General features: G+C 40.3%; 1 protein-coding gene across 1 annotated transcript; it reads right to left on the minus strand.

The window, feature by feature from the left end:
• Nucleotides 1–1,317: 1,317 nt before the first annotated feature.
• Nucleotides 1,318–21,683, minus strand: LOC145990192 (serine/threonine-protein kinase dyf-5-like). The gene is made up of 11 exons (XM_083125853.1): nucleotides 21,569–21,683; nucleotides 19,186–19,300; nucleotides 18,504–18,593; nucleotides 16,949–17,029; nucleotides 13,929–14,052; nucleotides 12,238–12,416; nucleotides 9,186–9,290; nucleotides 6,197–6,373; nucleotides 4,868–4,985; nucleotides 2,677–3,215; nucleotides 1,318–2,007 (listed from the first exon to the last, which is right to left on the minus strand). The coding sequence occupies exons 1-11, from the start codon at nucleotides 21,597–21,599 to the stop codon at nucleotides 1,422–1,424; spliced, it is 2,145 nt and encodes a 714-aa protein (XP_082981979.1). The 5' UTR covers nucleotides 21,600–21,683; the 3' UTR covers nucleotides 1,318–1,421.
• Between the last annotated feature and the right edge of the window lie 5,786 nt (nucleotides 21,684–27,469).

Consider the following 27,469-nt stretch of genomic DNA (forward strand, 5'->3'; position numbering starts at 1 on the left):
ATGTTATTATTATCATTTTTCTGAAACACTTGGCTCAGACACCCTCCCCCGACATATATTTCTAGATGCGTGCTTGCCGAAGGATAAATTAGATCAAACGGTGGTGGTACCGGACTTAGAGGCTAAAGGGAAAACAAAGAAGTATGTGCGTCATAAGCTGAGCATAAGAAACAGCACAATATCACAAAGAAACACTTTTTGAAACTTATGTCATAGAAGATGTTTAACAATATTAAGAACAATAAATGCTTTCTATTTGTAATATACTAAATATTGAAATTTTAAATAGTCTTTTGTGTTCGTACTACACATTTAAAAACTTTTTTGTTGCTCCCCAGCGCCAAGCTTTGAATTTAAAGAAAAAATGTACATTTTCATAGTGCACGGAAGTTCGACATTCAGAAAGAAAGAAGGTCTATTGGAAAATATTTCACGACTTCCAAAAGGTATAGCAGTAATGAAAAAGAGCACTCACTTATACCGTGTTTGTTACAACCTGTCCGGCTTCCCGCGGTAGCTGATCTCTGGCTTTTCTAGCATAAACCAAGCGGTGTTGCTGCTGAAGACCGCCTGAACACCGTGCTGGGGAAAGCCAAAGCCAGGCAGCAAATTAAAATACGCAACGTGGCAACAACATCTACGTAAGCTCCTCTCTTCTGGCTTCCATTCGCGCCTCGTTGCCCAAGAGACGACTTTTTTCTCGCTTCTCATTGGCACCAAAACTGTCGAGCGATCGTTAGCGCGGGAAACGGGACAGGTTCTAACAAACTTGGTATAAATGTACGATGGATAGACAGTTGTATGAAGCGAGAAAAACCACAAAGTAGATTTCATAATATACCTAGCAATCAGTAACCAACAAACTGCATTTTTAATATTAATGTCCTCATCATTAACGAAGCTTATTTATTCTCACTACGCAATGGGTAAAATATTTGGAGCTTTATCCCACTTTCCGGAAAAATATTTCGTGTTTCTGCTACTTTTGACGTTTGTTGGCATAATATCCCGGATCACTTTTACGAGACGAGACGGGACAAAACGAGATGGAACGAGACGAGACGAGACAGAACCCTTCGAGACGAGACACGAGAATGGACAAACGAATATTTTCGAGACGAGACAGCATTTTCACGAGACGGGACGGGACAGACCAAAGTCTCGTCTCGTCTCGTCTCGTGGGCAACACTAGCTTTCACTGTCTCCGATGGACCAACCCGTGTGTATACCACCAAGGTCGTTGAATATGCGGTGTAGGAAAAAACAGTTTGTATCACCCTAAAAATATTTTATTGTTCTAAACAGAAAAAGGACAAGAATCACAAAACACGAACAATACACATGTGAATTTGGACGAAACACAGGACGTTGTCAAAGCATTTATTTGACGGTGGCGGATTGGCAAATGGAGGAACCTACGATCACAACATGCAATCTGTGACCGACGACGAGGAAGAACGACGCTCGGATATCGTCGGAAGCATCCTTCTCATCGACGGACCCTTCCGGTTTGGCTCGGCGACGGGGTTCGTCTGCGTCGTGACGCTCACCCTACGCACTGGCTCACGCACGTCTTCAGAGTCTGTGCACGAGCCGCTGGGGCGCTTGTACACGCGGAACGTTTGCTTGGGGTTCGACTTGGAAACATCAGGGGGTTTCCCGCTCAAGCGCACGGAGTTCAGACTCAGTTTCTGGCACATGTCCGTCAACTGGGTCTTGCTCTGTCTCCAATCCTTGCTGAGGGAGCCAGACTGGTTCAAGGTCGTTCCCTTGTGGCAGTTCGCATTGCATCGCCAAGATTTGGATCCTGCGTTTTGGGTGCAGCGATCCTTGCCGAGGCAACCGTGGATGCAGGAAATGTACTGGGTGCTGGTGGTTGGTGCTCCTCGGCCCTTTTGTGGTGGTCTCTCGTTTGGTGCAGTCTTGTCTTTAAGAGGGCCTCTGTCGTTCAGTGAAGTCGTGCTCTTCTTCACTTTTGATGACTGATCTTCTGATAATATCTTGGATCTAAGCGATTGAATAAAAAGTAGAAATTAGAGATAGTCAATTGGTCTAGGGCACTACGCCATTAGGAATGCTGAAGATGGAAATTACGAAAGAAAAATAAAGGCATTGGTATAATATAGCAACAACAACAAAATACAAATAGGCACTAAGGCCCAGCTTCCATAAATATGAAGGTACTACAAAGAAACAAAAGAAGAAGGAGAATGGAAGGTGAGCAGGGAGAATGATGAGGGCAAAGAAGTTCTTGTGGGGAGGTAAAATTAAACTACAGTCAATAAACGAAGCTCAGAATTCATCACTTACAAGGATCTAGGAAAGAGCAATATTTAAGAAAGGTTTCAAAGCAAGTAAGCCATAAAAATGGCCTAATGAGAACGTTGATTAATTGACTTGTTGCTATTTTACTTCGCTTTCACTATTGGCGAATCGTGAAGATGAGGTTGAAAGGAAATCAGATTAGTTGGTAAAATGACACCCATACCATCTCCACAGAGCATTATACTGTCTGTGTGTCCGGATGCCAGAGCCTCGTTAGCTTGCAACGTGCAGTCAAGAGTGTACTACTTGGAAGAGAGGTTGACATTTGGGTGGTTTCATGAAGACCCTCTCAATGAGAACGTTCTAATGGTGATACGTCTACCACAGCGAACCTCTTGGTTGCCAACTGACCTGCTTGGATTGCCCGCACTCTGTTCCTTTGGCGAGATCTCCATCTTGTTCTGAGGACTGTCGACTCCTCCGGGTGACTTTCTCTGAGGCGGCAGCGTCCCGCAGGACATCTTAGAGCAGCAGCTCTTCGTCGGCGAGCTCTTCATCGTGATGACGCTCCTGCTCCTCACAGAGTTGGTGGGAGACGAACAGTCGAGGCTCGCGTTCAAGAGAAGATAGGGTTTCGGCAGGTTGGAGGTGGACGGGTTGTTTTGGCGCTTCTTGGACGCCTCGCACTTGGCCTTCAGCAGCCTCTGCTGAGCCTCGAACCTCTGGACTCTGTCAATGGCCTTCTGCTTCAGTATCTTCTCCACCTCCTTGTGGCGCTGCTGTTGCTTCTCGGCATCCTGCGAGAGTCGTTCCGCTCTCTTCGAAGGAGGCTTCAAGATTGACTTCTCCAGGGACGTCTTCTTGATCAGAGGCCTCAGGACTATCGAGGATCCGGTTCTGCCGCTGGACATGCTGGAGATTTCCTCGGGAACGTTCTGGATAATTGTGCGCTGGAAAAGAAACCGTCGACTTTAGATAGAGCTGCTTGCTCGCAGCTCTGGTGCGAGTCAGAGTCAACACGTAAACAACAATAATCTACGTTGTACTCATAAACTATTTTATGTACGTAGATTACGTAGTCTATGTAAATAACTTGGCGAAAGGTGATGACTTAGCAAAGGGCGCTGTTCCAGTAAGACAAAATTACATTACACTACGCATCAGTTGCTGAAGTGTCAGAAGAATTTTGTATACTCTTTGTTACAATTGCGAACAATTTTTCACCGAGGAAAAACTGCAACTGAGGAAATATTCAGTGTTTTATGGAGAAAAGACAACTTTTATCTCGCGACTGCCATCTGCTTTGTTTTGTTTTGTTTGTTTTGTTTGCATACTATTTTGATAGAAGAGAAGAGAAATTTTGTTGTTAATAGGATTCTTGTCAGTTCGTTAGGAACCAATATAGTTGAAAATATCACTTTCCTTTTTGAATGCCTTGAAAATTAATTTTAATTCACTTTAGATTGTGTGCGTAGTCTATGAAAACTACACCCCAATGTAATGTACATGTAGACAACGTATGTAGACGTAATCTTATGGTGCACGACGTTTCACTGGTCAGAGTGTACTAAATTCTTCCCACTCAATTCTTTCCCACTTTAGTGTGCATAGTAGGGTGTTACGGAGCACGCCAGGGCACATTTTTCTCCGCTGCCAGTTCTATAGTTCAGGTTCACCGAAGAGGACTCTATCGAAATATCTATCAAATAGACTCCTGACAAACTAGCCTGGGTAGTCAAACTTTACGTTTAGAGCTCAAATCCGAGAAGTGGTGAAAATCTGTGTTACCCTGTCAAAAAAGTGAAATACGTGCTTGTTAATCTTGTGTAACCTAATCAGCATTACTTTCTATTTGCACAGGTGAGAACAGTCACAGAAATTATTCAGTGACAAGCTGCAAAATGCGAATGTTGCATGTGTGCATAAACTTTTCGCGCGTCTAAGCATCTTCACACAAGTTAGTAGGCTTGAAGCATTCTGCATTATTGTCCTGACTGAATGGGCATAAGGGTTTGAGTTTTAAGTCCACTTTATGCAAAGATAGACTAATCGGGAATCGGAGCTTCCACTGGGTATCGAACCCAGGACCCTTTGGTTACAAGGCGACGACATTACAACCAGGATTGTTAAAGGTCCAGGAACCCATAAATTGTAATGGGTTCTATTGGGTTCCGCTGCAGGACCGGAACCTTTTTTTCTCGCACAATTTAAATTCGGTCCAAGTTGTGTATTGTTACATTGAAAAAAAGTTCCTGGACAGTATTTTAATTGTTCCTGAAAAAAGTTTCCTGGACCGTATTTAAATTGATGTGGGAAAAAAGGTTCCTGGACCGAATTGAAATTCATTCAGAAAAAAGGGTTCCTGGACCGAATTGAAATACGTTACAGATAAAAAGGTTCTTTACGGTCCAGAACCCATTTACACTTGCTGATTTTCTCTACTGGACCGGAATTGAATTTATTTAAAATGCCTGGACCTTTAGCAACCCTGATTACAACCACGCCATCGGGAAAGCCTAAATGGGTACAAGAAAAGATAAGGTAGTGTGTACGAGTTAAAACAGCACATTCGTGTAATTTGCTGAAAAGAACTAATACGCACCTTCACGCCCCTCTTGTTGTCCGTAGTTACGTAGCTACGAATGGGGTTTCTCCAGTTGCTTGGCAGTTCGTGAGCTATCTTGTTTATGACCTGGTAAGTGCGCTTTCTCGGCAGGTCCCTGAAATAAGAATGTCTGTGGTACAATGGGCTTTATTAAGGTTTCCAACAGTTTAAGAGTGTGGGCACATTTCACGGACATCATTATATGACTCGGTGTTCCTTTTTTTCTGTTTGGCGCCTCGTTTCGACGCCACGAACCCTCGAAACTGGAATATTATAGCGAAGGCATGTAACTACGATCCACAGGTTCACACTTGCCGCTAACGAACTATATCAACTATCCAATTACAATAAGTAAAATATGAGGACTATGTAGATTGATTGATTGATTGTTGTTTTTTAAGTCCACTTTATGTACTGAAAGGCTAATCGGGACTGGACATACAGTTTAAAGTGGGATCCGAACCACTATGTCCCTCCACCGGGACCACTTGATTACAAGGCGAGGACGCTACCACTGCGCCATCGGGAAGGCCCCAAGGAGTACTATGTAGAAATAGTCAGGTATAGTCGACGCGCTAGCTACGTTAACGACCGGCTGGCTTTGAAGTCCACGGAGCGCGCCCACCAGCTGCAACAATCACATTCAAGGCACAGTATTGCCACACATCTACTCTCCACATCTACTCTACGCTACCTTGTCCCTCGGCACATAAGCACCTTCCCACGGTCTACACATTGAAGTTGCAAAGTACGGCAACAGCGCATCCGCAGTCATGTGACTGAGACTCCACGTGGAGTAGACGAGCAGAATGACAGCTGCGCCCATTCGCTGAAGGTTGAGTGTCATTGGACGAAAACAACTCGCCCGCTGTTTAGTTTCTTTAGTTCTTCGACGTTAACGAAGTAAACGCTTGGACTATAGATACCTGCTTGGTATGTCTGAATAAATATCATACTGAAGTAATTAACGTATCGTCTCGATTTTACGCAGGTGTCTCTCGTCAAGTTTCATTCTCGTCTCGGTAAGTCTAATCTACATATACATTCATATCTACAATTAATCCACTATGCAGCCGAGAGCGTTGATTCACGGTCTCACCACCAAAGGCCCCAGGTTCGAATCCTGGCGTGGACACGAATCTTTCCTTATGAGTGTCCTTTCGTCAGTTTCAGTTAATCACCATTCATCCTCATCGTTGCGAATCAGCCAATGGGTGGGGGGGGGGGAAGGCGACATAAATAGCTAAAGTACATGTATACATATGCACATATCTATTTTGTATATCTAGAGGACAGAAAATCGAAAACTGAAACTAGAACACTTACCTAAATTCGGAGAAATAGCGATTTTCTAGGAGTCGGCGAACGTTGGGTCTAGCATCTGGATCATAGATAAGCATCTGCTTCAGCGCCTCTCTCCCGTTCTCGCTCAGATGAGGAGTCAGAGGCTTCAGGCCATTGCCCTCTTTCGGCGGGAAAAGGAACTCACAGTTCCTGGACTTGCTGGAATATATGCAGATGATATCACGGTCAGGATATGTCGTGTACAACAAATCTATGTCTATTTGTGTTGTCTCCGCATAGATTACATTGGTTTATTGTCTAGGAAGGAGTGCCTACATTCTCTCCAAGGAGTATGTGGGCAAGGGAAAGAAAACAAGTCCTCCGCGCAAATAGCGACTCGAGAGGACCCGACCAAAGAACAAGTGACAAGGGAAAACTAGGCTACAACTACCAGCCGCTACCACTGCTTTGCTCCGCACATTCGCTTTCTCCCCTTCTCTCCGTTATGCGCGGCGTTGGTACACAGACTTCTGGCTTGTAACAATCCCATTAACTTTTAATGAAATTGTTACAAGTCACAACTGTCCATGTCTATGTATTGCCTACATAGGCTATGTAGAGCAATACAAACTACAGAGAAAAATGTGAAATTTATTTTGCAGTACATAATTTTGAATAGTGCCAGCTTGCTTGCTTGCTGGAGCTGAAGCAAAATTGAAATTCTCTTAAGCATAAACTATTGACAAATACTGGTGGCGCCGCGAACGTTACTTATGTTAACGAGAACAATATTTCACACAGTGTTTTTCCAAAAGAAACAAGCGGTGAAATTTATGAACAGTCGGGTAATTTTATACACGTTCCTATTTGAACTGGATTTTACAAGTATCCAACTTGTGAAGGACACTGACAACAGCGTAAAACCGTTTTGATGCATCCTATGGAGACAGTTCTGGGAATTGCCAGATACAGCACCATAACGTTCTGCTAGGAACGTGGGATCAAACCAAGAACCTTAACCATTCTGGTGGGTGATGTAGCTCACTTAATCATTCATCTTCATTGGTGAGCTCTCGCCCCTGGGAGATAACTTGATGGTAATGGGCGAGAGGTTACTTTACACACTTAGAAATTGCAAAACACAAGCATTTGTATTTATACCTTCAAGTCTAGATTAACATGGTTGGAATAGGATAATACCTGTCTATCTCCGATGATGAACTTTCCTGCAGAAATCTCTTAGAATCAATCCGTACTGGCTCGCTCAATCTCCCCAGTTGTTTCTCGTTCCAAGACTCCAGACAAAGGACCCCACACCACCCGTTGCTCTCTAACTTATTCCTTCTTCCGATCCCTTGGTCATTGGCCTGCCATTGCAGGTGATCAGCACCTTAACTCCAATAGACCAGGAAGATTTGTTAATTACTGAAATGGCATTCTTTGAATGCCTGAAAGAGCAACGGCCGGTGATAGAGGTTATTAATTCTGGCTTGCTACAATTCGCTGATTGATATGATATCTTCACTGTCAATTTCTAACTAACTTTGGACAGAAACTGCTTCACAACGTTCCCATAGTGTTCTGGTGTTCCTCCCTATTGAAAAAAAAACTCTGTAAAAAGTACCTTCTTCCATAAGCAAGGATGATGTTTATTTAACAAATCCAAGTAGCCCTAAGCATTTAAGGTTCCGTTGATGGAAAATTGACTAACCAATCTTGTTCCACACAGCACGCCACACCATTAACTTACCAGCACTAACCATTCAGCTTTGATCTGTCGAAATTGGGTTATCAGATAAAAAGTATCGAATATTCTGTTTATGAACTTCCTTATGAACATAAACATTAGCCTTGTCACTGTGAGGGACTTTTAATTCAATGGAAGCGTCACACTGTAAATTGTTCGCAACAACCATTCATAATGCGCAGCTCTTGGTGGATGTATCCGATTAAAATCGTGTGCAATGGCATGCGAATTTCTCTCCCTAGACGTCACTTTGATCTCGATGCATTATCGATGCGCTAAACAAATTTTAAGGCATTTTTCTAACACCTCGAAAAGGAGCAAATTGGTACAATAATTCAGTCATAACTTTTTACTGGTTAAAGATACGTCGAAAAAACCTTCAACATTGCATTTCTCGTGAGATTCTAGCCTGATTTGATATATCATATCACCCCCTTCCCATTTAAAAGTTTGAAGTTGAATTCAAGATGGCGGACATCAAGATGGCCGCCGACCGCGCGGGTGTCGTCAATGTGGTTCCCCCTTGGCCTGATAACGATTGGTCATCACTCATCACCATTTCCATGTTGCGCGCTGCAGTGGCCTTGTACCGGGGGGTGTTAAGTGACTTTTTGAGCCACTCTGTATATTCACTCAATTGAAGGGCTCTGGTGCAAAACATGGTAAGTGACATTCTGGTCATTTTTGAGTTCCAAAGTAAAATATGCCATCCTTCAATCTTTCAGTGAAATTGCTATGTCATACAATTTGCATTGGACTCAGTGAAGCCTTCTGAAATTGGTAAACACAACACGAAAATAATTTATCTACAGTATGGCTTCTAACGTTTTTTTCTTAATCAACTCAGAAATGACCAAAATGTCACTTACCATGTTTTACACCAGAGGCCTTCAATTATTTCCTCAAGGGGATTTTGTTCGGGAGGTAGTAAACGCACGCAAGGCAACCTAAATAGGAACAGAAATTGCGGGGTGTTGGAATGAAAGCTGTAAAGCAGTAACTAAAAGCGATTCTTAATTTAAACGGCTTCTACGAAATCATGCCATAAAAAAAAGACACCCTGCAAAGTGTAAGGAGCCCGCTTTACAGTGTCATTCCTGCCAGCATGTAGGTACGTCACTGCATCCATATTATGTTTGCTAATATGACAAGAATCTTCCGTTATCTCATTTAAGAATAAGATGGTTCCGGTTATATTTCATGAACAGTTGAATCATGAAAAATATCCAAGGCCAAAATATCAGTTCTACAATTACCAACAAACTGATGGTACTGAGCACTTACTGCCGTGTGAACTTGGCCAGGAGTCGAGGATTAGGCGTCCCGAGGACCTCGTGGATCTTGTCGATTTGGTCGACCTCATTGGCTCCAGGAAAGAGCGGCCGTAGCCTACGATAGAAGGAGACTATGACAATTCCAAGCCACGTTACAGGCATATAGACATGAAAAACCACTTAGATAATATTTAACTTACCTTTTGTCTTACCATAAATACCATGTAGAAATAAAGTTAGATATAATCTGCAAATAATTGACATAATATTATTCGATTTTTTTACTTGTGGGATGCCAATATTGTGGTTCCAATATTGTGACTCTCGCAGGTACCGTTTATCAATTTTTTTTATGGTCAGATCAGCCGAAACACAGCTTTACTGCAATATCTCTGTTCAAGCTCCCACGAGTAACACTACACAATACAGTTTAGATTACATACGAGCCTCGCCAATCCAATCCAATCCTTCTACAACTATATTGTAATATTTACGTATGCGTTGTTCTATCGTACCTCACCAAACTAGCATAATCATGTACATCAATCTCAACATCCGTGCGTGAATGTCCTGCTCAGAAATATTTAGTATGTGTGTTTTAATGTGTATGTGTGAATGTGTTTTTTTTTTCTCTTTCATTTTTACGTGTTGTCTTGATTTTTTAAAATCTCATCTTTGTTCTTTCCTTGTAACCATTTTTTAATTTTTTTTATTTTATTGTATTTTCTTCTCTTTTTTTATGATTTTGTTTATGTATACTAGGTAAATGTCAACGGGGTTAGGTGGGAGAACAGCCACAGGCTGAACCTCGCCCTTTAATAAAGAAAATTTGAATTGAATTGAATTGAATTGAACTTAATTCTGTAGGAAGGATGCACAGTAGAGTGAAACTCAGCATGGTTTAAGATCGCGCAGATGCCTGTTAATGTTCGTTAATGGCGACCATTTTCGCAAGTGCGCATGCGCAAACTGGACGAGTCAAGTGCCAAAATAGGGGTGATGGTTGCAAGAAGAACGGATACGGGAACCAGGTTTTGTGAATATCGTCTGTTGCTTAAACAACATTCACAGTAAAGTCGCCGGAAAATTGCGTTGCACAAGCATAACAAAGCGAGCAATAATGAAGAAAAGAACGCATGCAAACGATATACTGATCTGAAACCAACAGCGTGTTTTGTTCATGTTTCTCCCTGCTTCCCCTATCGAGTGTAAAGTTGTCCTCTTGAGCTTGTCTCGCCTTCCGCAGTCGGACAGTAACTGGATTATCAGGACGTCATACTCATGTTTTTTTATATCTACTGCATGCTCAATAGGCTAATCGGTACAACTACCTAGGAACAGTTTAATGTTCAATCGAAACTATTGTGCTTCCATCAGGAATCGAACCTTGGACCTCTTGATTACAGGTCGATGGCGTTAGCCACTGCTTTACTTTAAGGACTCAAAATCAATGAATGAAATGGAGCATTGTTATGCCCAATGGTGACAACATAGGTAACCCAGTATGATGCAATTGTCCTCATGTTCTCACTGACACATCCCAACCTCCTCAAGAAATGCACTTACCCATTGTGTAACCATCAGATACGGCTAGGTATTGTTGCTACAAGTTTCATGCAAGTCTTGTTGACATTATCGTGCATTTTTCCACGGGTCACCTGGATTTGGATCCAAAATCGCTGTTTTACCTTTGTAAACATGTTTTAGGGCAGTACACAACATGGCTCGTACATACACAACAGCACTCGCTGCACCGACCACTTTTGGCACTCTACACAGCGGCCTAGGCCCCTCACTGCCTGATAGCATATGCACGGTGTTTTCACCTCTTCCTGACAGTGTTGCCACTTTTAAAGCCCACGTGTGTAAAAAATGGGGATAGAGAATGGTGTAGGAGTAAGGAAACAAGAGAAAGAGAGAGAGAGAGAAAGAAGAACGAAGAAGTAAGAGACAGATGAGAGGAGAAAGCGAGATTAAAAATAAGAGAGGAAATAACAGGAAAAGAAGTACTGACACAGAAACATAGCCTATATTAAAATCTGAAATTACAAGAACAGAAAGAAAGGATAAAGGAATGGAAATAAAAGGGAGAAGGAAATAATAAAATAAGTAATATTTCTTTATTCCAGGCTGGCCGGCCTCCGTGGCGGAGTGGTTAGCACCTCGCGCTACGACGCCAGGGGTCCCGGGTTCGAATCTCGGCCTGGGCATGAATGTTTGTGAGTGTCCATTCATCAGGTCATCACTCATCCCATCTTTGCAAATTAACCAAAAGTGGCACAAAAAGCGAAGTAAAATAAATCAAATCTAAACCATACGTTATGGGGAAGTCAGCGAAGAGATTCTGATGAATACAGAAAAGAGGAGAAGTAAGGAAACAATAAAATAAATTATGAGAAATAACGTCCAAAGTTGGTGTCAAGCATTTTCCAATATGGCGAATAGAACTCCATTGAGTTTTTGTGAGATTTTTAATATGTTATTCCTTGTGCATTTCTGGTCATTTTCTTCAACAGTTAATTTGGTCGAATTTTCTTTTCTCATTTTCTTTCAAACTTCAGTGAATTTTCTATGTGTTGGCCACACTGGCAAGATTTTCGAGGATTTGTACCAAATGTTTCGGTCATTTCCTCTACCAATTTTGTTTCATGCGGAAAAACCTTCACGTGGAGGCCATTTATCAGTGGCGTTTGCAACTCGATTGGAATTTTCCAGGATATTAATATATAATTCCTCACGCATTTCTTTCTTTCTTAAAAGTTTCTTTCCAATTTCTTCTCGGCATAAGGAAGAAAGAGCAAGTTCGACTAAAGCTTGACGCCCACTGAGGCGTGGCAACAGACCCTTTTCCGGCGTCTCAGTGGGCGATAACCTAAAGATAACCTCCAGACTTCTGGCACGGAAATTCCCGCTTCGGTCCCACGCGTTTCCCTGTCGTGGGCGTTACACCATTTGATTTCAATAGAAGCAGACAACAGAAGCGCTGTTGCTGCGTTTCTCCGCGTCTGAGTGGCCATTAAGCTTAAGATTGTTCACAATTCTACATCGTTTCCGGCACTCACGTGTATATCTCGTAAAAGACACAGCCCACGGCCCAGATGTCCATCTTGGGGCCGTAGAAGCCGGTGGTCAGCAAGCACTCCGGAGACCTGTACCAGCGGGTTGAGATGTATTCAGTGTATGGCGGCCGACTGTAGATGCCTCGAATCGAACCTAGGTCTCCAAGCTTCAGAACGTCATTCTAGAACAGAGATGCAAGGAGTAAAGGTTTTATTTGTTGCCAGTTAGAAAATACATATTTTTTTATGATTATGATTAATTTTTCATTTGGCCAGTAGTAACACCAATTATGATATCATAATGATAAATACGATAACAAGAAAATAATGTTTTGCCGCCACCTTGGGCCAAATATGGCGGCCTACTCCATTGATTCGGAACTGTAAATTGTGATTGACTCTAGCGATACCGAAAACGTTTACAAAGATTTCATTCTATTTAGAATTTCATATGTTTTCCAGTTTGAAGTTTAACCCCCTCCTTTCTCCCCGGGTCGGAGACGGTTGCTCACACTTTCTGTTTCTACACTGACTATCACAAAATTTAACATAAACCACCCGAAAAATCGATCTTGGAAAACCCATCATTGGGGCAATATCTCCTGTTACAACCTTAAATTCTCAGTGTAAAGGTTATTTCCAATGCTACAATATCAAGATTAAGCAAACGCATGTTTAATGAGTTTTTATTATCCTAAAATTAAAATAAGACTTGTTAAAAATAATGCCAAATAGAACATCTCCAGAATGTTTTGTAGACAGAAAGTTTTTCACGTCAACCATACTATTTTTTACTTCTATTTTGTTTTGATCTTTATTAAATACATTTCATTTGTTCCAAATAGACGATCAATTTCGCTTTCATAACAATCTGCGTGACATCTAGTGTTATTAGTGTAAACCATTTGAATTAAAGTTTGGAAAATAATAGGCCTGATTTACTATTATGCCTATGAGACGGAGATTAGTCTCGATTGATTGATTGATTGATTTAGTTTATTTTACTTCGCGTTTTGTGCCTCTTGGATAATTTGCGAAGATGGGGATGAGTGATGAAATGATGAAATTGATGAATGGACATTCACAAACAACCAAGCCCGACCGGGATTCGAACCCGGGACCCTTGGCGTCGCAGCGCGATGTGCTACCCACTCGGCCACAGGGTCGGCGGAGGTTAGTCTCGAGGCCAAGGATGAGACGAAATATTTTTCCTTGCTGATAATAGAATATGTAGTAATATTGTCCCACACCGTGGCCTTGCTTTCTAATCATTCAAATCAAAATCAATTACTATCAAAATAATTTTTGGAGGACTGCGTTGAGGATCTCGCTGCAGATGCATATGTCCATGTCCCAACCTAATATTCACCTATTAATGTATTTATCCTATTGCTTTGAGAGTACCCCGATACTCTTAGCATAAAAAAACAACCAAATTCGCAATCAGGATCAACGTCTTCGCTATATCTTTTCAGCCACATAAGCACATTTTAAAATTGGAGTGAACATGCATAACGCTTTAGAATAAACCACGAGAATTCTCTATTACAGTTGCTAACAGTTGTGTTGCCATCTACTGACAACTTTTAAAAACACTACCATCATCAACCATCCCATAACGTTTTGTGACCTATTTAGTAGCTTTTCCTCTATTTACAGTTCTTAAGTGAGATTTGCCTAATTTCAACCCTTACCTTGAGTAGAATGTTCTCCGGCTTGATATCCCTATGAAATAGCCCATGCTTGTGCATGTGTTCCAAAGCTTTCAGGAGCTGGAATATATAATTCTTCACTCGCGTTTCTGGAAGGCCTTTGGTGCTGTTAAAGAGATCAAACAATTCTTTCAAATTATCCTGTTGTTTTCTCTGGATAGTCTAAATAAGTAAGTTTGTGCATGACTGGATTCATCATGGAGGACGATACAACCAAGGGCGCCCGCCCGCAGGGGTGGCACTTTCCCCTCCTGAGATTTCTGCAGGGAAATGCAATTAGAATGGCGAAATTGTAGCGATATTTTTTAACAAAAAGTATTGTTTTCTGTGCCTTACAGGCCGTAAGTTACAGCAACTATTGTTATTATTATTATTATTTTACAGTATCCTTCGGCACGTAAAATAATGGATCAGAGCAGGGTGCGAAATCATTGAAAACTGGTTGGGGGAGAAAGTTCTTAATCTACACACCCCCTCCCCCACATATGTGTATTATTAAAAGTAAAATTAAATCACTCAATTAAAAATGTATTATTATTATTAATTACATAAAGGAAATTAATTTGTTACGTTTATACATATCAGATATTGTAAAGCAGCTAACTTATTCCTTTAGTAACTGGTGTTAAAATTATGAAATAGTAGTTGAAGTGGTTTTATTATGTGTAAGTTTTTGTTTTGTTTTTGCTTTATGTTAATATATATCAATTAGATTTCATAGTTATTATTTTGTTGCATTCTTATTTTACTTTTGTTGTGCGTATTGATGTAGATTTGTTAATGATCTCTTGAGAGAGAATGCATTCATGACAACCACACTAATTTGTGTGTGTTTTCGATATTATTCTTAGTATAGTATACGTATTGGGAATTAAAAGTAATTCCTTGTCTTTTGTTTATTATAACAAAAACTCTCCCCCAGGGAATTTTTGGTGGGGGAAATTTTTGAGGCCAGGATTGTAGGTGGGGGGAATCTCCCTGTCCCCCCTTCCAGGATTTCGCACCCTGGATCAGAGGTATAATGAAGAACAGTAGATTAAGTGGTCTCTGGCTCTGATTGATATCTGTGCATTGTGAAAAAGTACAAAAAGACAAAGAACTGTTCATCAACAAAGTGATAGGCTAGATGTTTATTGAAACGAAGAAAGGCGAATCCACTTTCTATCTAAATAATAGACTCGAGTCTGAACTTATATACAAATCCAAAGTATTTTCAATGCAATTGTATGATTTGTAAAGTAATAGTACTAGTAACTAAAAATGATAACAATAGCAATGATAATAATAATAATAATAAACGTATCTATGACTCTGCCCCCTGAGAAAAATTCTTAGATTCAACCGAGATGATACAGAATACTCCTTAGAGCGGCGAAAAGCTAGAAATTGCCCGTCTTTTGTCTAGACAAATTGTAACGCGAAGTCGTGCTGTAAGCATGAGCGCAACCAGAGAGATGCAAAGGGATGCCACACCATATTTCCTCTCAATAGTACCAAGAATAATACATCAAAGCACGTATGACAGATGATAATGGCCACTGTGTTTGTGTAGAAATGAAAAGCAGAATTTTTAGGAACACAAGAAGCCGAAATACTGTCAATGTAATAAGAATAGAGTATGTGGGCCTCCCAGACGGCGCAGTGGTAATGTCGTCGCCTTGTAATCAAGGGGTCCACGGTTCGATACCCGGTGGAGGCACATGGCACAGTGGTTCGGATCCCACTTTAAACTATAGGTCCAGTCCCGATTAGCCTTTATGTGCATAAAGTGGAATTAAAACAACAATTCAAACAAGAATAGTGTGTGGTTACTTATGTAACTTTCGGCAACAACAAATAGCATTAATCTAGGAATAATTTACTGGGAATTCGGATATCAAAACAAGAGAATGTATATAAATATTTACAACGGTTCAGTTTCAGTAAGGGTGGGGTAGGTAATCTCTTAGCTGTATTTTCTTTATTACTTTCCTCATGTTGGATTTTCCTTTTTAACATGTTTTCTATTGCATCATTGGCAAGGGTGTTTCGTAATCGGGACTGGACCTACAGTTTAAAGTGGGATCCAATCCACTATGTGCCTCCACCGGGTATCGAACCCGTGACCCCTTGATTACAAGGCGATGGCGCTACCACTGCTACACCGGGAGGTCCTTTAACAGAGGCAATTAACGTTACTATTATTTCAAGGAAAACTTTGATAAGTTTCATTATTACGGTCAGTATTGTCTCAATCAATTACCCAGCGTGAATTAAAATAAGAAATCATATATTTTAGTATAATTATCTTAGGTAGAGCGTTCGAAAAACGTTTTTTGTGCCGTTGTAGTTAATTTTCAAACCTTCTAAATGATTTCTGTCTTATTTTTAACTTTATGAACACCTAATCAAAAGCTCTAACTACGACTTTACGTAATATTCACTCACATATAATAAATTCACAGAACTTCCTTCTGCAAAATTTCAGAATAACTACTTCCTGCCCACGTTGAGGGTTAATTATCAAGTTGAATGGAAATATTAGTTTTTCTTTCTTTCTCTCTTCACATGATTTATCGCCCTCTACCCTCGAAAAGAACAGTAGCTTAAATATATATATAATGTTAACTTTTGTCATGAAAACATATGTTTTTATCAAGTTTGCAGTTTCATATTTGTAATCTAAATGATATGCTATTTTTTGCTGAAATCGTCCAATGTTTATGAAAATTAATGGTTGGTTATTATTATTAATCATGTGGCGGTTTTATGATCAGTTTTTCTAAGGCGAAGGAGAAATGAACAGAAAGGGGGATTTTTTTCACCTGAAAAGAGGCATTTTCTCTCACCTTGTGGCAACACTGGTATTATGCTCATTGTTACGTCAGAGCTCAGTTGCATTCTGTTTTTAAGACGGAGTCAGGCGTGTTCAAGTAGTTAAGAATAATTTTGGTGGATAAAATAAAACCAACGGGGTCAATGTTTGATGAATGAACATTATGAAAACTTATTTCTATTCTTACCTTTTTCTAGTCTTGATGAGATCGTACAGGCTCATTTCCATCACTTCAAAGACAAGCGTCACACGTCCCTGCTGCGGATCACTGAAACGATAAGAGAAGGGTTAGTTGATTAACTATGTCCTATTTAAATACTTCTATTAGATCCGGCCTTGTGAAACAGCCGTGTGGAAGAGCGCTCTCGTATGCACGTGCAGAGTGAGCAACAGAGGGTGTGCACACACACACACCTGTGAAGATCGAAAATCGTCCTCTTAACCGTTTCAGACAAACAGTCGGCAGCGTATTTCGAAGAAAACTTACAATCCCATTATTTGTATGTCCTTTAGCACAAGCCCTACGTACAGTGCAATCGTGGAGTGTGGATACTTACTAGGAAACGGCTAAAAGGCCACTGATTTCTTTGCATAAACATTGCTACAGACGATTAATTTGCTGAAAGTTCAATCCGCCGACGATAGATGAAAGCACTAGATCACTACAAATCTAATTCCAAGCTCACGTGCCAGATGGTGCTAGTGTTCATAGGGCAAGTACAGATAATGCAAACATTTCTAGTAGTAAATTCACAAATTAGCTCTCGCTCAAAATAATACATTGAAAATTATAAACAAATAACTTTATATGAATCGTAAAATAATTCAGGAAAAAGTTTAACTTATATTGCAGAGTTAGATGTGAAAGATATAACTTCCATATATAGGTGTGATGTCTATAAGCTACTCAACTTTGTGTTGGTGGAATATCTGAAGATATTTTCGATTCAAGCTAAGTAGTCCACTTTATGGTCAGCAAAACTAATCGCAACAATGTTTCAAATGGGATTGTCACCACTTTGTAATAAAATGGTTCTACCGTAGCATTGCTATACGTCCTGGATTTTCCAGGACAGTCCCGGAATGGTATAATTTGTCCCGAAAAGTTTCTTCGGGACGCACTAATGTCTCGGAATCGAGTGGGAAAGCAGAAATGATTAAGTCTATACTTTTAGGAATTTAGTTTATTTATTAATTAGCCTACATTTGTATTTGTACTTACAAAATGGTTTTCTGAAAATTGTTTTTTAAGCATTGCATTTTTGTGATTGCAAAAGCGTGTCATCTAAAATTAGGCTACAAGGCGATATTTTTCTTTTCCTTCCTTCCTTTTGTAAATAGTTTCTGAAATACCTTAACATCTTTGGAAGTGGAAGACTTCGTTCTTACAGCGAATAGAGAATATATTTGTAATAATTATACGAGAGGTGGCAACACTAGTTTGCCTTACACACTACGTTGCCACAACACATGCCTATTAGCCTACTGGGTTCTAGCGTTGTACAGTCACCAGCAAAAGAAATGAGACACCTAGATCTTGAAGTACCTGCTTCCATGCAACGCGTTATGTGTGTTGCCTAACTCCACGGCGATAAGTGGATTTTAATAGCAAATTTCCAATGACAACTTGTACCACCGCCGCAGTGTTAGGCAACACACACGACACTTTACAGGGAACCGAGTATTTCAGGTTCTAGGCGTTACCTTTTATTGACGGTGACTGTACATGTTCAGAAACTTACTAATGTGAGTCGATCAGATGCAAGATGTTAGGGTGTGGACTCATTTTCTTCACAGCCACTACCTCCGGAATTTCCGTTATCTGGTTTGAACTGTGAAGGACAAGAACAACAGGCTTTAATCAAAAGGAATATATTTTATTTCTGTTCTGAAAACTACACGTATCTCGTTCTGTGCTAGAGTTGACGAGGTGTATCTTTGCGGCTGAACCCTGCCCAGCCCTTCTGCGCAGTAGCGAGGGGAGAATCTACAGGCTGTCGTAGTTACTGGTCATCGTTCTTCTGTTGCTCTGTAAGAGCTGCCGACCACCCAAACTGCGAGTAGGTGGCAAGTACTGAAATATTTATCTCTGCGTGGAATAGCCAAGGCCACCCGCAAAGATACAGCTCTCTAACTGTAGAAGTCATCATTTGCTTCAAAACGTTTAATCAATATTTTGGCACAAGTGAAATTATAAAGGTGAATTCCTTATTAGCACAATTTGTCGGAACTAAGTTAATGTAAGCTAATGAAAGAAAGAAAATCGGAATTCTGCTTTCATCATTCAATGAGAATACGAGCAGCATTTGTGACTCGTTCAATTTGGTGCTCATTTCGTTTAGGCTGACTGTGCTTTTCAATGCTACGCTAAAGCATAGAACTAAAGCAATGTCTGAAAAGTGAGAACCTTTGTGTATCACTTACCTATGATACGTTTTCTTCAACCTTTTGCAAGCGTAGAAAATCCCGGAATCTCTATTTTGGCATTTCAAGACTTCGGAAAATGAACCTTCGCCGAGTTTACTCAGGACTTTGTATTCTGTGGAAGGGAAAATCGTAAAAATATACTTTATCTACTTTCAGATGCAATGTTAGAGAAAAATGACCGTTATTTAATGGTGAAATCACCGGCAGCTAAGACGCCAGTAATATTACCGTAAATTACATATTACCGTGACGCAAAGCCCTGCAATGCAAGGCGAATTGTGCTTGAGTGAAGAGTGGCCAGTGCGTCAAGTCCCATCGCCGCTATAATTTGACTTTCGAGACCGATACAGAGCGACGCCTTTGTCACAGGGCAATCAATGCCTCGCTGTTTCTCGCATATAATGTCCGGCCAAGCTAAGAACCGGCACGGGGACCGCCTTTATGGCAGTGACCCGCTGTTGCCGCGTTTACCTACGAGGAAACTTGCTGTCAAAACAGCCAATTAGGCCTACCGCTGCCCTCCTGTTTGGGAAACAAGCGGCAACATTAGAATCCCTCCTACCCGAAGCGGCGAGAGTATAATTTGTTTACATCAGTAACCGAAGACGTTGTTTATTTAAATATACCGGTAACTTTAAAGTGCTACTTCAATTATTTTGCACTGGGCATCTCACGATAACAACAGGCGTGTGGCAACAACCCTACAGTACATTGTAAATTATTTACAATTGAAAAGTTTGATTCAATTTTAGAGCCCAGTGGTGCAGCAACGGGGTTACAAGAATACATTGTATCCCCAAATTTTTGTGAAGATGTACAGTATCCTTAAATCCTTTGATCCGAATTGTACCCCTTGTACCTTGTGAATAATTTAATACACACATTATTAGCGTCGTCGCCTTGTAATCAAGGAGTCGCGGGTTCGATACCCGGTGGAGGCACATATGTTTCGGATCCCACTTTAAACTGTAGGTCCAGTCCCGATTAGCCTTACTGTGCATAAAGTGGACTTAAAACACCAACTCAACACGTTACCGTTCAGAGAAACTCGTATTTAGAAACTTCTGTATACATCATCTCCCTGCACGAAGGAATTGAAACCACCGTGAATCTATTATAGTACGCTGTGGTATTAGTTAATTCACTTGACTGCATTTTGTAGACTAGCGAGGCTTTGGTGTCTGGACCTACGATCAGTATAATCCTCCGTGTTGTATGCTGTCCTTATGTGTTTGTGATTTCCCCTTTATCAATATCAGCACTATTCACCATTCGTCCTCATCTTCCCGATTAGTCAAAACTGGCAGAAAACCGAAGTAAAATAAACAAAATAAATCAATAATTCACTTTGATCTCGGGAAAACGTTTTAAGGAAATGAAACTGCTTAAAATGACAGAAAAACGATTGAATTAGGCCTACAGCTTTATCTGTTCCGGAATCGTACATGACATGAATTAGCATGACCCCTGGAACTTTGAATGTGTATCCAACATCCCTGTTCCAATTTAGAAACATCACGATTAGCAGTAACACCCCATGTTCTTCTGATTCCTGCGCAGTCGCATGTAGTACAGAGGGTTTTGTGCAATGTATCACAGTAGCAGGTGCCGTAAGCGGAATAAATCTTTTACATATCGTTGTGATCCTACAGATATGTTGTCACTATTAATGCTCCAACCCTCGTATCTTACATATTTCCTATTAATACATTACTCTTGATACATTTATATTTTTTCATTATTACTATTGTATATCATGTTATGGAATATAATCAAACGTAAAATTTAACATATTTCCATTGGAACCGTTTTTTAAATCCAATATTTAATCTTCCTAGGGCTCGCCCAACCTCAAATCAATAAGTTCCTGGGGGTAACCCTGAGGGGGTAAAGGAGAATGGACCGTGCTGCTGATCACATCACCTCCAGAATGGCCGAGATCGAGAATATGTTAAGCCCTATCCTCACATCCCCTAAATGTGCCTTCATGGTACGGTGCTATATGCACCTATTAGTTAATAAAATTCCTGTTTGGATCACGTAATGGCAATGAAAATATCGAAATTAATTTATAATTGAAGATGAGGCCCACCCAAATCTTTGACAGACATACTAGATCACTTGGCACCGTCAGTGCTCCACTCTCAAGCACATCCTCTAAATTCAAGCAGTGCACACGCCTCCGAGATATGGTTGTTCATGTCCAGAAGCAAATCTCTGTACACTGACAGACGAAGAGAACCCTTTCCTCAAATCTCTGGACAAACTAAGGAATGCTTACATGCCTTAACACTTCGAGCCACGGATAAACACGTCCTACCGGAAATGGACAAAGCACAGAAACAACACCAGAGTACATGAATCAGAACGTCGTGCTTACTTTTCGAGAACTGCGAAGAAGAGGAGGGCATTTTGGCAAGAGAACGCTCGCAATTTCAAGGTTTCGTTGTTTTCGTTGAATCTACGTCACATTTTGGGTATATGATGCAACAGCACTGGTGTTTCCGAGGATTTATTGTCGCAACAATGATCACAGAGTTTCTCTGCCAAGAGCTGTATTGTCATTTCTAAAGAGATACCTCCTGTGCACGTGGAAAGGAAAGCAGTGTTTAAAAAGCTATTTTTGTAAAATAATAATAATAATAATAATAATAATAATAATAAATAACCGAGTTGCAGTTACGTTGTCCAAGAGTAACTCAATTACAGTTATCTCTTTGAAATATAACTCAGTTACAGTCTTTAGAAATTAAGTGTAAGTTTTTGATTACTGTTACTGTATTTCTTATAATAAACTTTGTATATTTAATTATGAAAATATAGATGTAAGATCAGTGGCGTGCGGTGACATTTTCCGTTGGGGAAGCAGATCCCGAAAAATTAAGAAAATCAAGAATGAATTGCTTCTACATGGTACGTTATACTGAAAAAATGAGCACTCTACCTGATACTGTTTCCATAATGTCTCTAAGGGAAAAATGAATGTCTTGGCGCAGTTGTTCATTTTTTCGAATTTCAGTTGGTCTGTTGTCAAACGTATTTAATGCAACAGACGATCGCGGATGATTGAAACAATTTCCAAGACTTTCACACATTGCAATATTCACAAATCCACTTTGGCACCACCTAGTTCTTTAAGTAGTAAATAGTAAACAATGCCGACACTAAAGTTTCTGAAGCTAAGAAATAGAAATTCACCAGCCTGAAAAACCATAACTTTTCACCTCGCAAAGCGCTTGAAAAAAGTGTGAATGCGGCCAGCGAGTTTTACCAACTCTATTTCGCGGATGTGAACATGGACATGTTAGCTGTCTTAATAGACCGAACGCTCGGAAACGTTTATCTTCACATGGAATATGTCATCCGTATGTCAGCAATCATATTTTTGTGTTTCTCCTGTGTTTTGAAACTTTATAGTTTATCTATGAATATACATTTTAACTAGCTTGGTGGATATGCTACATCGCTGACAGTATACAGTACACTTGGACACTTAATCGTGCAGTTCGCAACACTGAGGACATCAGTAGAGTGATCCGATGGCACTCTGGCTTTCTTTCAGGGTTACCGGTTGGAAAACAAAATTTGCCCCAACACAACCTACCCTCCCTTTCGATCCTTCACGGTCGCTGGGGGATTTCTCGGGCTCCTGGTGGCATTGTAGGCTACAGGATGGCCAGGGTGATACTACGCAGATGTTTTGTCAACACGCCGCGAGAGGGTACTGATGGCCCCATATCGGAAAAGGACGAACCTTGGAGGCTTGCAGGTTGATATTCTGTTGAGGCAACCCGGAAGAAAGAATGAGAAACCAAAAGTTAAATAATTAATTTGTAACAGTTATGCTGTGTGCCACCACTGCTGGCCTTGCTGTACCGGAGTGCACGCGCATGCGTAAGATAGTTATTTGTAAACGTTTATATCTGTAAAGAAATTACGTGACGAAAACCACTTGCTCGTAAAAAGTGTATATTTGAACATTAAAAGTTTATTTCTATTATTTACACAACAGTAATGCAGGGTGTCTATAAAAGAACTCCAGGATTTTAATGGTAGCGCGGAAACGGTATTAGGTAACTCAGGTTAGTCAATTAATTTGAAATCAGTAGCTCATCAAGTTTTATTCACACTGCTTGGAGTTTATGCCAACAAAGGATGGCAACGCTGCGCAGCGTTGACCTTGACTGTACAGCGGAACTTTCGACGCGAGTATGGTGTTGTTTAGTCTTCGGACAAAACCATTCGTCAGTGGCTTAAGGTGTTTAAAGAAACTGAAAGTGTAGATTGGAAGAAAACGGCCTATTCCATTGCCTCCAAGAAGTTCGGACCTTGCGCCCTTAGACTTTTCCCTATGGGGACATGTGAAGAACATGGTTTATGCGGAGAAATTTCAAGATGTCAACCATCTAAGGCAAAGAATTATCGCTTCTGTGGCAACCATCACCGCAGACATTCTGGCCAGGACGTGGCAAGAAGTTGATTATCGTTCGGATGTGTGCCGTGCTACAAACGAGGCACACGTTGGAATTTACTAAATTGTAAACAAAACTTGATAACATTACCTTCAAAAATATGTATTTACTTTTTCCTGTGTTTCAGTTTTTAATAAAATATTTAGCTTCAAAACCCCGGAGTTATATTATAGATACCCTGTATTTTCCATTACTCTTGAGATGTACGGAAAAGTTACTCTATATTTTGTTATTCGTTACCTTACATTTGCATTTACCCATTTTCAAAAGTAAAACTAATCAGTGGCACAGAAATGAGGGTGGAGCGCAGGGGTACATTGTACCCCCAAAATGTTCGGAAAGCTATCCATGTAATTCTTTGTTCCGAATTGTACCCCTCATCCTCCTTTCAAATAATTTGACAGAGGCAAGATGATGCCGTTAAAAAAATCTAGTTCGCAAAAACTTTCTCTTGCCCACATTATCTCCCTATTCAAAAAAGGATTGACTGACTGTCTGATTTATATTATTTTACTTCCCTTTTCTGCCACCTTTGTATAATCGCGAAGACGAAGGATGAATGGTGAAAAGATGAGATGAATGAAGGGACAGTCAGAAACATACAGGGATAATATAACACGAGCCCCACGGAGGAATATACCGTCCATGGGTCCAGACGCCTGAGCCTCGCTAGTCTGCAAAGTGCGGCCCAGGGTGTACTACATGGATACCATTTGGGTGTCTTCAGAAAGGGTCAGCCCTTATAACCCTCAAAAAAGAATTCAAATCACTGTGTAGTTTCAGTCACCTCTATCTGTGTTCTAAATCAATCATAAGATAGTGTGTGTTGGTGTGTACAGGGTGATTCAAAGGTATGGTACCAACCATATAATTTCTGCAAATATTACAGGACACGATTGGAAGGAACCCTATGCGGTATCTAGGCCATCCTCGATGCATGCTGAACACCCTGCCCGCCATCTTGGTTTGAACACAAGATTTTCAAATTTGAATAGGGGCAAGTAACACGTCAAAGTAAAGTGCAACTGTCTGATAAATCGCATAGTGAAATCCATTTTAAGATATCTCCTGAATTGTTTTCAAGTTATTGCACGTGACATGTTACATTATGCTATCTTTGTTCATCTAGACACGTCCGCAAACATCGTTCCAGTCCATATGAATCCGGTTGAGCATGTCGGCTGTAATGATGTCACCCGCAAGAACAATGCGTTCGTGCGACCGTCTCACATCTCTTACCGTAGTTACATAAACGTTTTCACCAACCCTCTAAGAAAGAAGTCAAACGGAGTTAAATCTGGTGAGCGGGGTGACCACTCAACTAGTCCCTAACCTATCAGTGACCACGAAATATCACTATCAGCGAACTCTTTCGATCGTTGTTTCCTCATTCCGTCATTAGTTCCATGTGTAATGTGACTTACGCGCCACCCTGTACTTCTACAATTCGAATTTTACTCTCTTTTATACCTTCATATATTGGAATGTAACACATTTCAGCTACTAATACAATATATGCATACGCAATAACCTTCTGATAAGGTTTTATGGTGAAGAGTATTTTACATAATATTCGTGACAAAGCCTATTTTGTCCCTCTTCTTGTTCCTTAGATATCTACTTTTCCCCAAGGCGTACGGTTTTCGCATTCTGGCTATAAGTTACCCTGAAGTAGATGAACAACACCTCAAAAGATCATTTCTGTAGTAATTACTTCCGGGTTCCATCCTAATTCCACTAATTATGATCTCGCGTAATGTTCTGAACCTGCTCACCGACAGACGAGAACAAGTCTTTTTCAGCACAGCTATAGAATTAAGCAAGCAAAAGACTGCATAGAATGTTTATCTATCAGAGCCGAAATAAGGATTAATTGATTTAGCTTATTTTACTTCGCTTTTCTCGCACTTTTGTTGACACCTTGAAGAAAGTTATCCATTACACCCTAGCTGAAATAAGGATTCGTATTGGAAGAATAATTTTGTGTTTACAGTGTATAGCATTAATAATAAGGACTTCATATTTTATCAACTGGAAAAATTGTTGTCTTATAAATTTTGCATTTTTGTATATATTTTTTCATCGTCTTCCTACCTACGTAAAACGGCTTTTTTGTGAAAATGTTATTGGTCTTAACTAGAAATAATCTAGATAATAAATGTAGGTTGTTATACTTCAATTTCTACGCCCTATCTTTGTATATTTTTCTGTAATATTATTATTTCATTTATACTCTGATCATGACTTAAAATGAACTATTATTATTATTTCACATGAGACACTTGGTTGAAGTCCAAAGATCCCCTCCCGATATGGTCTAGATAATCTACGTGGCCAGTGGCGAACACCCCATATGCCCAGGGTAGCGCGCGCTACCCCTATCTAAAGGAGTGATTGGTTAGCTAATATTGAACATATTTGTCGACATAATTCGTATGAAAAGAGAGATGAAGTGACATAGACTACATTAGCTAGTTGCATAACTCCATCTGCTATCCCTCTTTTGAAGGGAGTGTCCGCCACTGTTCGGTAGCGGAATTGTAAATTGACCACTCCACGCGTTCAGATAAATGGAGAAATATGCACAGAGAGAGAGAGAGAGAGATAGAGGATGTGGGGGGGAGGCAGTGAACGAAGGGGGTAATTCACTATGGTCAAGATTTAACAGAGCGCATACAACTTTTCCTACAGGAAATACACCCCATTTTTCTGCAATCTACCAATTTCCATCCTTCCACTTGGGGAGTAAGGGGTGACCTTCATTGAAAGGCAGAGGCGGCTGCCCTAATGAAACAATAACGCGAGATGGAAAGGAGTATTCAGAAAAGAAACATAGATGGCAGAACGAAATTAAGGAATAAAAGTGAATTGTTAAGTGATAAGTATCGACTTTTTTTGGAGTAAAAATATGACAAAAAAATGTAGAAATGATGAAATCAATGTATAAAAGCAGATAGTAGATGGAAAGGAAAACAGAAGTAGTTTTCATTATTCAACAAGTTCAAGCTTGCAGTCAATTAATAGTCACGAATAAAGAAGTAGTCAACAAAGTAAAAATTAAGGAATTGTGAATCTAGATTCATCAACCAGCATCTATCTCTTCGCAGCAGCAGCATCTATGACTTCAAATAATATAATCAACAGTAAACGACTCACCGTCATTCATAAATTGTGGAAGCATCGAGCAGAAAGATTTGGTAAGAAAATGTGTATATTTTATCTTCTGTCTTGCATGCTCATGAGGTGGTGTTTTTTTAGTCGCTTTACTTGGCGTAGGGACATTCGGTCAGTTGGAGGGACATTTTGACTACATCTGTAGGGACATTGGCGAAAAGTGGTTGGCAACACTGGATTCAATACAGCAGGAAGCTCTGTAATGTATTGGTGCATAAGACGTTCATTGCAAAATCATGTAGCAATTTAAACTAAAAAATTACCGTTATTTTGATTTCATTATTTAAGTATTAAATAAATGCATACCTAAAATGAAAGCATTCTTCAACAGTAACACTTAAAGTTTTTAAAAAATTAAACTATTATTTTGTATTTTATTTTTATGTAAGATGGTCAGTCGCCCGTGCTGAAAGGGACTTAATTATCAACCCCTCTTCCACGTATTGCACCCCAAATGGCACTTTTGCAGGGTAACGAGGCCCTGGTACTTGGATCCACAGCCAGTACAATCCTTTGTGGAACTTGTGTTGTGTCGCCCTTATATGTTTGTGATTGCCCTTCATCACCTACGACGCCAGGGATCCCGGGTTCGAATCCCGGCCTAGACATGAAGTTCCTTGCGAGTGTACTTTCAA

The sequence above is a fragment of the Lepisma saccharinum genome, chromosome 7 (genome assembly GCF_977018435.1).
Source record: "Lepisma saccharinum chromosome 7, izLepSacc3.1, whole genome shotgun sequence".
NCBI lineage: Eukaryota > Metazoa > Arthropoda > Insecta > Zygentoma > Lepismatidae > Lepisma > Lepisma saccharinum.